General features: G+C 46.0%; 1 protein-coding gene across 1 annotated transcript in view; it reads left to right on the forward strand.

Annotated features, from left to right (window-relative positions):
- dram1 (DNA-damage regulated autophagy modulator 1) overlaps positions 1-14,979 on the forward strand; it is a 45,157-nt gene that overhangs the window by 16,447 nt on the left and 13,731 nt on the right. Inside the window, exon 5 of the mRNA XM_048548992.2 lies at positions 14,424-14,482. Coding sequence (XP_048404949.1) covers positions 14,424-14,482 — 59 coding nt within the window. The remainder of the gene's footprint in view (positions 1-14,423; positions 14,483-14,979) is intronic.

Below are 14,979 nucleotides of genomic sequence, written 5' to 3' on the forward strand. Positions count from 1 at the left end.
TCTCCCCCTCAAGGAGTCTCTACCTTGTGGAAACAGGCCATTCAGTCTGTATCAACCCTCTGAAAAGCCTCCCATGCAGACTCATGCCTGCCCCCCCATCCCTGATTCTATTTGTGGATTCCGCATGACTAATACACCCAGACTGCACACCCCTGGACACTATGGACAATTTAGCAATCCAGCTAGCCTGCACATCTTTGGACTTGGACAGAAACCGGAGCACCCGGAGGAAACCCACGCAGACACAGGGAGAATGTGCAGACTCCGCACAGCTGCCAGAGGGTGGAATCGAAGCCGAGTCCCTGTTACTGTTAAGGCAGCAGTGCTAACCACTGAGCCACTGTGTTGCTTTCGTTCCAATTCTCATCTTTCAGACCTAGTGAAGTATTGACCAAAGAAATTCTTTCCTTAAAATGCTGCGTCAATCAACACCTTTTGAAGTAAAATCATGGCAACTGCCCACTTGACCAGTGACAAAATTGTTTTAAAAAAAATACTCTTATCAGATCTGAAACGTCAGCCTTCCTGCTCCTCTGATGTTGCGTGGCCTGCTGTGTTCATCCAGCTCCATACCTTGTTAACTCATATCACAGGTAGTGTTTTTCCAAGCTTCCCAACATGACCCTCAGATTCCTCCCCATTCCCTGGGCTCTTACAGTCACTGAGTAGAAAGGGAAGGCAGCTGTCTTTTCCCTAGGATGGGGGATTTCAAGATCGGGCGCATATTTTTAAGGTGAGAGGAGAGAGATTTGTGCAATGTAACCTGTATGCCTCTGTCTAAACCTTTTTGACCTGTACATCCTTTGCTTACTATGATCTGCTTGTACTGCTTGTAAAACAAAGCTTTTCACTGTATTTCAATACACACCAATCAATCAATTAATCAATTGAAAAAGAAGACATGAGGAGCCAATTGTTTATAAAGAGGGTGATTCGTGTGTGGAATGAACTTCCTGAGGAGCTGATGGATATAGATACAAACACAACATTTAAAAAACATTTAGACAAGTACATGAATATGAAAGGTTTGGAGAGATATGGGCCAGGAGCAGGCAGATGGGACTTTGTGATTATGCTCAGTGTGGACTGTTTGGGCCGAAGGGTCTGTTTACATGCTGTATGACTCTATGACTGAGATTCAACCATGTTGCCCTGTGGCTTGGAGTCACATTTAGACTGGACTGGGTAAGGACAGCAGGTTTCCTTTCCTAAATGGCATTAATAAATCATGTGGCTCAATTACGTCAAAGTAATTACACGGCCATCATTAAGCTAGGTTTTGCCCTTTAATTCCGGGTTTTCATTGAATAAAAATTTTACCATCTGTCATGGTAGGATTCGAACCTATATCCCCAGAACATAGGAACACGAAGCCCGGAGTCCAAGATTACAGGCCTACTGACATTACCACTCAACCCTGGAGTAGCTTTGGTTCTAGCACATACTCAATTGGTGGCAGGTTGACTCGGTGATCAGCATGGCTGCCTCACAGTGCCAGGGTCCTGCTTCCACACGCCATTCAACTCATCAAATCACCACTGGCCCTCTGAGGGCATCCTACCCTGACCCAACCCCAAATCCCAATCCTGCATTTCCATGGCCAATCCACCTAATCTGCACATCTTTGGACAAGAGCACCTGGAAGAAGTTCACACAGACACAGGGAGAACATACAAACTCCACACAGACAATCAGCTGAGGGTGTGAACTCCAGGCAGCAGCACCCTGAGAGACTTATTGATGAAGACAAATAAAGCAGAAGGAAGAAGATGGTTATCTTCATGCAGAGGCCAAGAACAGCCTTCTGGGTAGTTTAGAATCTACAGGACAGCAGACAAGGAATGATTAGTCTCAGGCAGATGGCTGATTAATGGAAAACTACAATTCAACTCCTTCACATTTTAAAGTCAGGAGGTTTCTTTTTGTGCTCATAAGTGTTGAGAACTGTCTCTAACTTACTTTCAAATTGAGTGGAAAAACCCCATGCTGCGTGACCTATAATATTTAGCAAAAAGTCTTTGAAATTCCACAGTCAATGCTGATGATTCACAATCACTTCCTGTGGGTGAAATGAGACAGTCCAGAGCTTGCTAAAGGAGTCACTTTGCAAACTGAAAAAGGGTGTGTTGCTGTACTGTTAATGTTTAAAACAGTAAAGTGACAGCTCATCAACTTTAGGCCAAGTAAAGATATATCAGAGGATGTTCTAGAAGCTAAGAACTGTGGATAAGGAGACAGATTTCAAGGACTGAAACAAAACCACAAAAAATTGTCAACAGATGCAAACATTGTTAAAAAGGCAATTTTTAAAATTCATTTGTGGGATGTGGGCCTTACAGGCCTGGCCAGCATTTCTTGCCCATCCCTAGTTGCCCCCAAGAAGGTGGTTGTGAGCTGGCCTCTTGAACTGCTGCAGTCCTCCTGCTGTGGGTTGACCCACAATGCCCTGAGGGAGGGAATTCCAGGATTTTGACCCAGCAACAGTGAAGAAATGGCGATATATTTCTAGGCCAGGATGGTGAGTGGCTTGGAGGGGAACATGAGGGGTTGATTGTTCCCATGTATCTACTGCCCTTGTCCTTCTAGATGGAAGAATTCATGGGTTTGGAAGGTGCTGTCTGAGGATCTTTGGTGAATTTCTGCAGTGCATCTTGTAGATAGTACACACCTGATACTCAGCATCAGTGGTGGAGGGAGTGGATGTTTATGGATGTGGCGCCAATCAAATGGGTTGCTTTGTCCTGGATGGTGTAAAACTTCTTGAGTTTTACTGATCCTGTGTCCATCCAGGCAAGTGGAGAATATTCCATCACACTCCTGACTTGTGCCTTGTAGATGGTGGGCAGCCTTTGGGGAGTCAGGAGTTGAGTTACTTGCTGCAGTATTCCCAGCTTCTGACCTGCTCTTGCAGCCTCTGTGTTTATGTAGTCAGTCTAATTGAGTTTCTAGTTCATGATAACCCCCAGGGTGTTGATAGTGGGGTACTCAGCAATGGTAACACCATTGAACATCAAAGGGCTATGGTTAGATTGTCTTTTATTGATGATGGTCATTGCCTGGCATTTGTGTGGCATGAATGTTACTCACCACTTGTGAGCCTAAGCCTGGATATTGTCCACATCTTGTTGCATTTCAACACGGACTGTTTCAGTATCTGAGGAGTCACGAATGGTGCTGAACATTGTGCAATCATCGGCGAACATCCCCACTTCTGACCTTATGATGGAGGAAGGTCATTGATGAAGCAACTGAAGATGGTTGGGTCTAGGACACTACCCTGAGGAACTCCTGCAGAGATGGCCTGGAGCTGAGATGACTGACCTTCAACAACACAATCATGTTTCTATGTGCTAGGAATAACTGCAACCAACGGAGAGTTTACCCCCTGATTCCCATTGATTCCAGGGCCTGGGCCTCCTTGATGCCACACTTGGTCTAATGTAGCCTTGATGTCAAGGGCTGCCACTCTCACCTCACCTCTGGAATTCAGCTCTGCTTGAACCAAGGCTGTAATGTGGCCAGGAGCTGAGCTGCCCTGGCAGAACCCAAACTGGGTGTCACTGAGCAGATTATTGCTGAGCAGGTGCTGCTTGATAGTGCTGTTAATACCAACTTCCATCATTTTACTGATGATCGAGAGTTGATTAATGAAGTGGTCATTGACCAGGTTGGATTTGTTCTGCTTTTTATGAAGAGGACAGACCTGGACAATTTTTCAGTCAGATACCAGTGTTGTAACTGTACTGGAAGAGCTTGGCTAGGGGAGGGGCAGGTTCTGGAGCACAAACCTTCAGAATGTGACCCTGTGCAGGGATGTAATTTTATAGACATATAAACATTTCTTTTTCTGACGAAGGGTGACCGGACCTGAAACGTTAACTCTGTTTTCTCCTCCACAGATGCTGCCAGACCTGCTGAGCTTTTCCAGCAACTTTGTTTTTGTTCCTGATTTACAGCATCGACAGTTCTTTTGTTTTTTTATTAAACATTTCTTGTACTTACAAACAGCTCTTTTACATTGTTCTGTGTTATGTTCAAAGGCATGCTCACTTTCAGTGGTCAGTGCATTGAGTACAGGAGTTACAGCTGTACAGGACGTTGGTTAGACTGAGTTTAGAATACTGCGTTTAATTCCGGTCTCCCTGCTATAGGAAGGATGTTAAACTTGAAAGAGATCAGAAAAGATTTACAACAATGTTGCTGGGCTTGGAGCATTTGATCTCTGGGGAGAGACTGAATAGGCTGGAACACATTTCTTTCAAGCTTCAGAGGCTGAGGGTAACCCTATAGAAGTTTATAAAATGATGAGGGGCATGAATAGGGTAATAGTTAAGGACTTTTTTTTCCCCAGGCTGGGGAGTCCAAATCTAGACAGCGTAGGTTTAGGATGAGAGGGGAAAGATTTAACAGGGACCTAAGGGGCAATTTTTCACACACGCTCGTGTGTGTATATGCCACAAGCCACAAGAGGAAGCAGTGGAGGTTGGTTCGATTACAATTTAAAGGGCATCTGGATGGGTATATGAATAGGAAGAGTTTACAGGGATATGTGCCAGATGCTGGCAAATGGGACTAAATCCATTTAGGACATCTGGTCAGCATGGACAAGTTGGGCGGCACGGTGGCTCAGTGGTTAGCACTGCAGCCTCACAGCACCAGGGACCCGGGTTCGATTCCAGCCTCGGGTAACTGTCTGTGTGGAGTTTACACATTCTCCCTGTGTCTGCGTGGGTTTCCTCCGGGTGCTCTGGTTTCCTCCCACAGTCCAAAGATGTGCAGGCTAGGTGGATTGGCCATGCTAAATTACCCATAGTGTTCATGGTGTGTGGGTTCTCGGGGGATGCGTCTGGGTGGGATGCTGCAAAGGGGGGTGTGGACTTGTTGGGCTGAAGGGCCTGTTTCCTCACTGTAGGGAATCTAATCTAATGCACACAATGTCTGTATCTGTGCTGTCTAACTTCATGACTCTATTGCTGGAATGTTGTCAGGGCCTGTAGGCTTTATAGTTTCGAGTGTCTCCATTCGATTGTTGATATCATGTGGAGTGAATCAAATTGGCTGAAGACTGATATCTGAGATGCTGGGGACCACTGGAGGAGGCTGAGATGGATCATCCGCTGGGCGCTTCTGGCTGAAGCTTGTTGCGAATGCTTCAGCCTGATCTTCTGCGCTGATGTGCTGGGTACTTCCATTATTGAGGATTTGTGGGGCCTCCTCATCCAGTGAGTTGTTTAATTGTCCACCACCATGCCATGGATGTGGCAGGACTGCAGAGCTTAGATTTGATCTGTTGGTTATGGGATCACTTAGTTCTGTCTATCACTTGCTGATTTCGCTGTTTGGTGTGCAAGTAGTCCTGTTTAGTAATCTTCACCAGGTTGACCTTTCATCTTCAGGTATGCCTGGTGCTGCTCCTGGCATGCCCTCCTGCACTCCCTGTTGAACATAATGGAATGTTGGCCTTTATTTCAAAGGATCTGAAATACAAAGTGGTGAGGTTAGATTCAATAAATGTGGAGCTGGGAAAGCACAGCTGGTCAGACAGCATCTGAGGAGCAGGAAAGTCAATGTTTCAGGCCAAAACCTTTCATCAGGACTGGAGAGGGGGAGGGGGAGGGGAGCCCAGAAATAAATAGAGAGAGAGGGGTGGGGTTGGGGGCAGGGTAGGTGAGATGGAAATAGGTGCTTGGTCAGTGGGAAGGGTGGAGTGGATAGATGAGCAAGAAGATGGACAGGTCAGGGAGGTGAGGGGGAAGGATGGACTGGGGGTGGAAAGATTTTAAAGCTGGTGAAGTCAATATTGAGGCCATTGGGCTGCAAGCTCCCAAGGCGAAATATCAGGTGTTGTTCCTCCAGTTTATGTTTGGCCTCACTCTGACAGTGGAGGACGCCGATGATGGACATGTAGTCAGGGGAGTGGGAGGAGGAGTTAATGTGGATGGTAACTGGAAGGTCAGGTGGGTTGGTTCGTGCAGAGTACAGATACTCTGCAAACTAATCCCCGAGTCTGTGTTGAGTCTCCCCAATATAAGGAGACCACATCAGGAATGGTGAATACAATAGATCAGTTTGGATGAAGTGCAGGCGAATCTCTGCTGGATTTGGACGGGTTGTTTGGGGCATCGGAGGGAGGTGATGGGGAGGAGTAGAGGGCAGGTGTAGCACCTCCTGCGTTGCAGGGAAAGGTACCAGGTGCAGTGGAGAGGTTGGTAGGGAGTGTGGAACTGACGAGGCGCTCACAGAGTGAGTGGTCCCTGTGGAAAGCAGACAGGGGTAAGGAGGAAAATGCCTGATTGATGGTGTGATGTATTTGGAGGTTGGTGGGGTGGTATGTGAGGACTAAGGGGACTCCATCCTTATTGTTGTTGGGGGGAGAGGGTTTGAGGGCAGAAGTGCTGGAAACGGAGGAGATGTGGATGAGGGCACCCTTAATAACAGAGGAGGGGAAACGACGGTCTCTAAAGTAGGAGGATATCTGGACAGTCCTCGAGTAGAACGCCTGGAAGTAGAGGCAGAGGAATTGTGCTTACAATTTTACCATTAGATTTCAAAGCCAAAATTTACTAAATAAGCAGGCTTAGTACAACACTCAAACCATAGTCAACCTGTTCCTGTGCCAATAGGCTGTGAGCCTGACGTGATTTGAACACGGAACCTTCTGTTCCTAAGATGCTGCTTGGCCTGCTGTGTTCATCCAGCTCCACACACTTTGTCATCTCGGATTCTCCAGCATCTGCAGTTCCTATTATTCTCTGTTCCTGCGCTGTACTGCTCTGATTTTGTTTTATTCATTCATGGGGTGAGGGTGTCATTGGCTAGGCCAGCATTTATGGCCCATCTCTAATTGCCCTGAGGGCAATTAAAAGTCAACCACATTGTTTGGGCCTGGAGTAACATATAGGCCAGACCACGTGAGGATGATAGTTTCCTTCCCTAAAGGACATTAGTGAACCAGATGGGATTTTTTCGACAATTGGCAATGGGTTCATGGTCATCATTAGACTTTTACTTCCGTATATTTATTGAATTCAAATTCCACCACCTGCCATAGCAGGATTCGAACCCCAGTTCCCAGAGCATCAGCTCGGTCTCTGGATTAACAATCCAGTGATAAAACCACTAGGCCATTATTTCCCAAACCATAATTCAATCCCCTACGGTCTGCTGCAGGATGTTAGAAAGCAGAAACCTGACATGAATACCCCACATTTGAGCATCTGTCAGCATCCCAATATTTTTCACAACTACTTTCACCGGTGTAGTGTTGGCAACACATCAGCTGTGTTGCATGCAGAAGGATCTCACTAGTAGCAAGGAGGTGAACAGCCGACTACGTTTTCTGTTAGTGGCCTTGGTGTTAGAAGCAATGTTCACCAGGGCACTGGGAGGAAAGGCTGCTCTTCAAACCTCATGTCCACTTGAACAGACAGATTGGGTTTGGTTTAATGTCTCACTCAAAGAAAGAAGGATCTGCGTTTTTTCAGCACCTCCACAGCCTTGGGACATCCCAAAAGGTTTTACAGCCAGTGATAATGGGAAATGCAGATGCTGGAGAATCCAAGATAACAAAGTGTGAAGCTGGATGAACACAGCAGGCCAAGCAGCATCTCAGGAGCACAAAAGCTGACGTTTCAGGCCTAGACCCTTCATCAGAGAGGCTGAAATGTCAGCTTTTGTGCTCCTGAGATGCTGCTTGGCCTGCTGTGTTCACCCAGCGTCACACTTTGTTATTTAGGTTTTACAGCCAGTTGAGTGATACCCTTCGAGGTGCAGCACCTGTTGTAATGCAGCTAGTTTGCGTGCTCCATTAATAACCAAATCAGCATCGTCAGCTCATTTGGTTGTGAAATAAAGTTGCCCAGATAAAACTTCACAGCTTGTTTTGAAATAGTACCATGGAATTTTTGCATTCATATTTATTGACAGTCCATACGGAGAAGTGGGTATCGCTGCTGAGGTGGCACTCCTTCAGCTTAGTGCTGGAGAGTTTGTCACAATGCGTCCTTGATACAGCTCTTGATCCACAGCCTTCTGGTCCTGATATGCAAATGACCCCAATCATGCCAAGTCTAATTCGGCTCAGAGCTTCCTTCAGTTCTGTGCAGGAGTTCAGTCAGGAAGACGTTTTTCCTGACATCCAGAAATATAGGAACTTTCTACGCATACAACAGTGTTTTTTTTACCGACACTAAATTATCTTTTTTTTTAATTTATTAACCGTCATCAGTAAGGTTGAAGCTTTTGGGTTTAGCAGCTGATGTATGACAGGTGTGTCCTTCTCACTGGATTTTTTGGGTAATGGTGATGAGCAGACACTTTACTGTCAATTCTGTCAAAGTAGCCCACATTTAATCATTAAAAATCAAATATTAAACAGTGTATTAAACATTGAAATGAGCGGCAGGGTTAGACCACTGGGCCCTTCTTGCCTGCTTTGCCATTTAATATGGTCATGGCTGACCCTCTCTCTCAATGACATATTCCAGCTTTCTCAAGATGCTTCAATGCCTTTCAAATAAAAAAAAGTATCTATCCCTTTCTTGAATATGTTCAGTGACTTGGCCTCCGTCCATTTCTGTCGTAATGAATTCCACTGGTTCACTACCGTTTGAGTGAAGGAATTCCTTTTTCTCAGTCCTAAATGTCTACCCTGACTGTCCCCTGGTTCTAGATTGCCAACCAGGGGAAACATCCTCCCTGCATCTAGTCTGTCCAGCCATGGTACACATTTCAATCAGGAGCCCCCTTGCCATCCTTCTAAACTCAAATGAATAGAAGCCTAGTCGAATCAGTCTCTCCTCATGGGACGATCCTGCCATCTTCAGTATCTGCCAAGTGACCTCCACTGCGTTTCCTTGATGACGCATTTATCATCTCTTAGGGAGGGGGATCAAAACTGTACTCAGTATTCCAGGTTCATTCTCTGAAAACCACCCTATTTTAATGGGTAACACAGTGTGGAGCTGGAGGAGCACAGTAGGCCAGGCAGCATCGGAGGAGCAGGAAAGTTGACATTTCGGGTCAGGACCCTTCTTCAGAAATCTGACTTCTGAAGAAGGGTCCTGACCCGAAATGTCAACTTTCCTGCTCCTCCTATGCTGCCTGGCCTGCTGTGCTCCTCCAGCTCCACACTGTTATCTCTGGCTCCAGCATCAGCAGTTCTTATTATCTCTATTTTAATGGTAGGCTTGTTTTTATGACAGTACAGCTTCAGTTTGATTTAGTTAAATTAAAAGAAAGATGTGAGGCAATTTAACAAATGGTCACTGGAAATACAGTGAACTTTTTCCCTGAGTAGGTTCCAGTCAATGGATATTCAGACAGTATCTAATCATTGCAATCCTTTTGCTAACTTTAAATCTCGAGCTGAGATTAACTGTACTTTAAAACAATGGAAGCCGGACAATCAGATAATTGACAGCTTTAGTATTTTGCTAAATCCTATCAAAGTAGGCCATTTTCTAATTAATTATGAAAATGATTAATCAGTACAATCCTGTGTTTGGAGGGAATTCTGAACAGCAGTAAACCACAGAATAATGATGAAATCATTCCATTCTAGAGAAACTAAATGCAGCAGAAAGCTGTTTAAACTTTTTAAAATTGTTCTATGTTTTCAGCCCTCCTTTTCTCTGCATTCACACTCAGGCCGTCAATTTTGTGCCTAACTGCGTACATCATCGTTCCTCTTTATCCCGTAATCAATGGCCAAGTTTTTTTTTATTCACTCTTGGGCTGTGGGTGTTGCTGGCTGGGCCCAGCATTTATTGCCTATCTCTAATTGCCCCTGGAGAAGGTGGTAGTTAAGTCCCTTTAAGGACGGTGCATTGGCTCAGAGATTAGCACTGCTGCCTCACAGCACCAGGGACCTGGGTTCCAATTCCACCTTCAGGCAACTGTCAATGTGGCGTTTGCATATTCATAGAATCCATACAGTGTGGACACAGGCCATTCAGCCCAACAGGTCCATACTGCCCCTCCAAACAGCATCCCACTCAGACCCATTCCCCTAACCCTGTAGTTCCTGTGTCTAATCCACTTGACCTAGACATCCCTGGGGACTATGGGAAATTTAGCATGGCCAGTACACCTACTCTTCTCAACTTTGGACTGTGGGAAAAAACTGGAGCACCCAGAGGAAACCCATGGAGACACAGGGACAGTGTACAAACTCCACACAGTTATCCGAGGCTGGGATTGAACCCGCGTCCCTGGCGGTGTGAGGCAGCACTGCTAACCACCGAGCCACCGTGCCACCCTAATTCTCCCCACCTCTGTGTGGGTTTCCTCTGGATGCTCCAGTTTTCTCCTGCAGTCCAAATATGTGCAGGTTAGGGTGGATTGGCCATGCTAAATTGCCAGTAGTGTGCACATTAGGTGAGTTAGCCATGGAAAATGCAAGGTTACAGGGGATAGGAGCTTCCACACTGTAGGGATTCTTTGAATCTCTGCAGTTGGTGTGCTGAAGTGTGGCCCACATTAGGGAGTTCAGGATTTTGACCCAGTGACAGTGAAGGAATGAAGTTCCAAATCTGCATGGGGTCTAGCCTAGCACCAGAATCCCTAGCCTTCCCTAGCCCTCTTTACCTCTCCCTCTGTCCTTCAACTTGCTCCTTAAAACCTACTTCATGCCTTGATCGTCGATTTTACTGTCTTCTTCTGTTTGTGTCAGTCACGTCTGGTCACAGTTCTTTGAAAAGGCATGAGGTATTTTCCTGTATAAATAGAAGTTGTTCAAGTAAGATTTACAGGTATCAGACAGAAGCTTTCTCTGTGACAAGATGTTCGAGAAGCATCGGGGTGAAACCACTAAGGGTTCTGTGGTAAATTCAAGGAAACAACTTCAGAACACACACAGGCTCAGTGAACCGCAAGCACTGTTGTTATTTGATAAATATGCAAGCTGGTTTGTATTGAGTCAATATGCTGTGGAGCTGGAGGAACATGGCAGGTCAGGCAGGACCTGATGAAATGTTGACTCTCCTGCTCCTCTGATGCTGCCAGACCTGCTGTGTTCCTTCAGCTCCACATTGTATTAACTCTGACTCCAGCATCTGCAGTTCTTGCTAACTCCCGGTTTGTACCTAGCATTGAGAGTAACAGCCAATGGAGCTATCACATTTGCATCACCTCCGGCTACATACCACCTTAAAATACATCTTCCCCTCCCCTCTGCTGCAGCATTCTGCAGGGACTGTTCCCTCTGGGACACCCTGTTTCAGTCCTCCATCTCTCTCACCACTTCCTCATCCACTCACAGCACGTTTCCATTGCAGTCACAAAAGGTTTAAGTCACCCATTCACCTCCTCTCTCCTCACTGGCCAAAGCCCCAAACACATCTGCCGAAAGTGAAGCAGCATTTTACTTGTACTTCTTTCATTCTAGTGCACTGTATTCACTGCTCACAATGTGGTCTACTGTACGTTGGTGAGACCAATCACAGGCTGGGTTACTGCTGTGTGGTTCCTCTGCTGCGCCTGTGGGAATGACCATCTTGCTTGTGTGCAAACCCCCCATCCTGGGCCTACTCAATGTCCTAATAGAGTGCAATGCAAGCTAGAGGAACAATACTGCATTTTCTACTTTAGGCACTAAGAACCTTGAGGTCTCAGTATAGAATTCGATAACTTCACTGAATGATTGCATGACCTGCAGTATGATTCTCTCCTTTTTCAAACCTTCATTTACACCCTTTTACTGTCTCTATCATTTCTATACCAGCATTAACAACCCTTCCGTCTTTGGCTCTGGGTTCCCTCACTGTCTGTTCCACTTGGTCTTCCACACTCGTGCTGTCAACAGTTTAAAAAAAAACATCTTCAACCCAATTCAGTCGTGAAGAAAGCCGTATCAGACTCAAAACATTAACTTTGGCTCTTTCTGTCTCCATATGCTGTGCTAGACATCCTGAGTTTCTCCAGCAATTTCCATGTTTATTTGAGATTTCCAGCATCTGCAGGATTTTGTTTTTAACTGAAGCTCTCTGCTGAGTGGCGGATGAATGTTGGTTGCGGCACTTCTTGATGTTCGCCAATGGTTCAGACAGTTCCACGTTCATGCCATGCAACACCGATTTCAGCAATGATGCAAATAGCCCTTTCTAAATACTCTCAGGATGTGGGTGTTGCTGGCTGGGCCAGCATTTCTTGCCCATCCCTAGTTGCCTCTGAGAAGGTGCTGGTGAGCTGCCTTCTTGAACCGCTGCAGTTCACATGCTGTGGGTTGACCCACAATGATGTCACGGGGGAAATTCCAGAATTTTAACCCAGTGACAATGAAGGAACGGTGATATATTTCCGGGTTAGGATGGTATCGAGTAAAAGAGCTGCTTTGTCCTCAACAGAGTCGAATCTCTTGATGCATTATCAGAGCTGCAGTCTCCCGGGCAAGTAGGAATATTCCATCATATTCTTCACTTGTGCCTTGTAGATAGTGGACAGGCTTTGGGGAGTCAGGAGGTGAGTCATTCACTGTAGGATTCCCAGCCTTTGACCCTCTCTTGTAGTGGCTGTATTTATATGGCTAGTCCAGTTCAGTTCCTGGCCAATGGTAATCCCCAGGATGTTGATGGAGGTGCTTTATTGGGTGAATTTTGAAGTGTGGCTATTATTACAATGTAAGAAAGATACAGAAAAATGGCAGCCACTCAGTGAGCAGCATGTTCCCATAAACAACAATGAATGAATGACCTTTGTCAGCTTTTTCAAGTGTTGTCAGCCAGGAAACTCGGAGAAATTTCTTACCCTGATTCATGAGGAACATTTTCCACCAATCAGGGCCTTGGCTTAAAACTCAGTTAGTAAGCCAGCTCCTGTGGCAGCACACGGTAGGAGCTCCAACCTAACATCTAGGCTTGGGTTGGCATTGCTGGTTCTGCTACTTTGGGCCAGGGTAGGGTCCCACCGCAGGGAGCGTCCAACCCTGGATTCCGAGCTCTCTGCTTCAGTGACCTTGTTGGGATGGGCTCAGGATTCACCCTCAATCAAGGCTCATGGGAACCTGCAGGGAAGGCTGGAACTCAGCTGCTTCTAGATCCCAACTTGTCTTTATCTCTCTAGTTCCATCCCTGATGCTAATGAACCGACAAACAGTGTCTCAGGAAAGAACTGTTGACCCACTGCTTGCCCTCTTGAATTGTTTGAAACAAGAGTCTTGTAAGGAATCCAGTACAGCCAACTCTGTCCGATCTGTTCTGTTGATACAAACTTCCATTGTCGTTTGCCTTTTCTTTTACCCCCTTCCCCTCTCCCTGCCCCCACCAGTGTTGATTGGGCCTCCGCCAAGTCTACTATATTTTTCCATGCCTCGCTCTCGCTCACAGAATCATGATCAGCTTCCCCTTACCTTCACCTTCCAACCCACCAGCCTCTGTCTTCAACAGATCATTTTTCACCAGCTTCAGTTTGAGGCCCCTACAAATCCATCTCCCCCTCCCTGTTCAGCATTCCAAGAGACCACTCCTACTGTGATAACTTGGTCCACTCCTCAATTAACCCAATACCCAACCCCTTCCCAGGGTACTTTTCTGTGAAAGTACAGGAGGTGTAATTCCTGCCCTTTCACCTTCTCTCTCCTTGCTGTGCAATGTGCCAAACACTCCCTCCAGGTGTCTTCCTTTCAACCCAGTTTACATTATTTACTGCCCACAATGTAGTTTGCTGTACATTGGAGAGACAAACACAAGTTGGGTGGCCACTTCGCTGAATAGCTCCAGTAGCTTGAGAATAGCTGCAGTTCTCAAGCATAATCCCAAATTCTGTTGACCTGTTATTTTAATTGTCCGTTGTGCTGTCACACTGACATCCCTGTCCTTGGCCTGCGACACTGTTCCAATTAAACGCAACAAAGCTGAGATACAACAGCTTATCTTTCAATGCAGCCTTCTCTGAACTCAACAATAAAGTCGGCAATTTCCAACAATGAACTCTACCACCATTTTGTTTCCGTTTCTTTGAAAATTTTGCTTTTTTTTCCCCTTCCTGTGAGCTGTAGGCACATCTTATGCCACCTCCATTCTCTTTGACCTCGGAGGACTAACTTTACTATTATTCAGTTTTCCTGTATCCTGCGTAATTACACACTTTGTTGTTGTCCCTTCTGGCCCTTGTTCACAACTTATGGCATTTTGAACAGTTGTCAGCTCTGGTGAAAGGTCACCGACCAGAAAGGTTAACCCCTTTTCTTTCTCCACAGACGCTGCGAAATTTGCTGAGTATTTCTAGCACTTTCCATTCTGTTTCGGATTTCCAACATCCGCAGTATTCTTCCTGAGGAGTAGGTTCTGTTTTGAAATTGAGGAATGGTTATATTTCATCAATGTGTACCTTAAAGTGTGTCTGCAAGGTCAGATGTAAACCATGATTGAGTGCTTTCAACCTTTCACAGAAAACATGTGCCTTTCCTTGACTTCCTCCCTCTCCAGTGATTGTCTGTTACTTCCTCAGCAACAATTCAGCTGTATATCTGGTACCAGGAGACAAGGTAAGGTCATGGCTGTTTGTCAACCAATGCATCTTTTCATTTCCTTTCCTTTACATTTGGACCCTTTAATTAGTTTTGGACTGCGGTAGCCACATAGTAACCTAAAAGGGGCTGACCTGTGTGGGAATGCCTGAGTTGCTGCACAGTTCTGAAGGAATATTGCTATCATCGGGGAGGGCACAGGATGAGAGCTTTTTTTTAGATTAGATTCCCTACAGTGTGGAAACAGGCTCTTCAGCCCAACAAGTCCACACTGCCCCTTGATAAATCCCACCCAGAACCATACCCGCTGAACACTATGGGCAATTTAGCATGGCCAATCCACCGAGCCTGCACATCTTTGGACTATGGGAGGAAACCGGAGCACCCGGAGGAAACCCACGCAGACACAGGGAGAATGTGCAAACTCCACACAGACAGTCGCCCGAGGCTGGAATTGAACCTGAGTCCCAGGTGCTGTGAGGCTGCAGCGCTAACCACTGAGTCACTGTGCCTCC

The sequence above is a fragment of the Stegostoma tigrinum genome, chromosome 18, assembly GCF_030684315.1.
Source record: "Stegostoma tigrinum isolate sSteTig4 chromosome 18, sSteTig4.hap1, whole genome shotgun sequence".
Taxonomy (NCBI): Eukaryota; Metazoa; Chordata; class Chondrichthyes; order Orectolobiformes; family Stegostomatidae; genus Stegostoma; species Stegostoma tigrinum.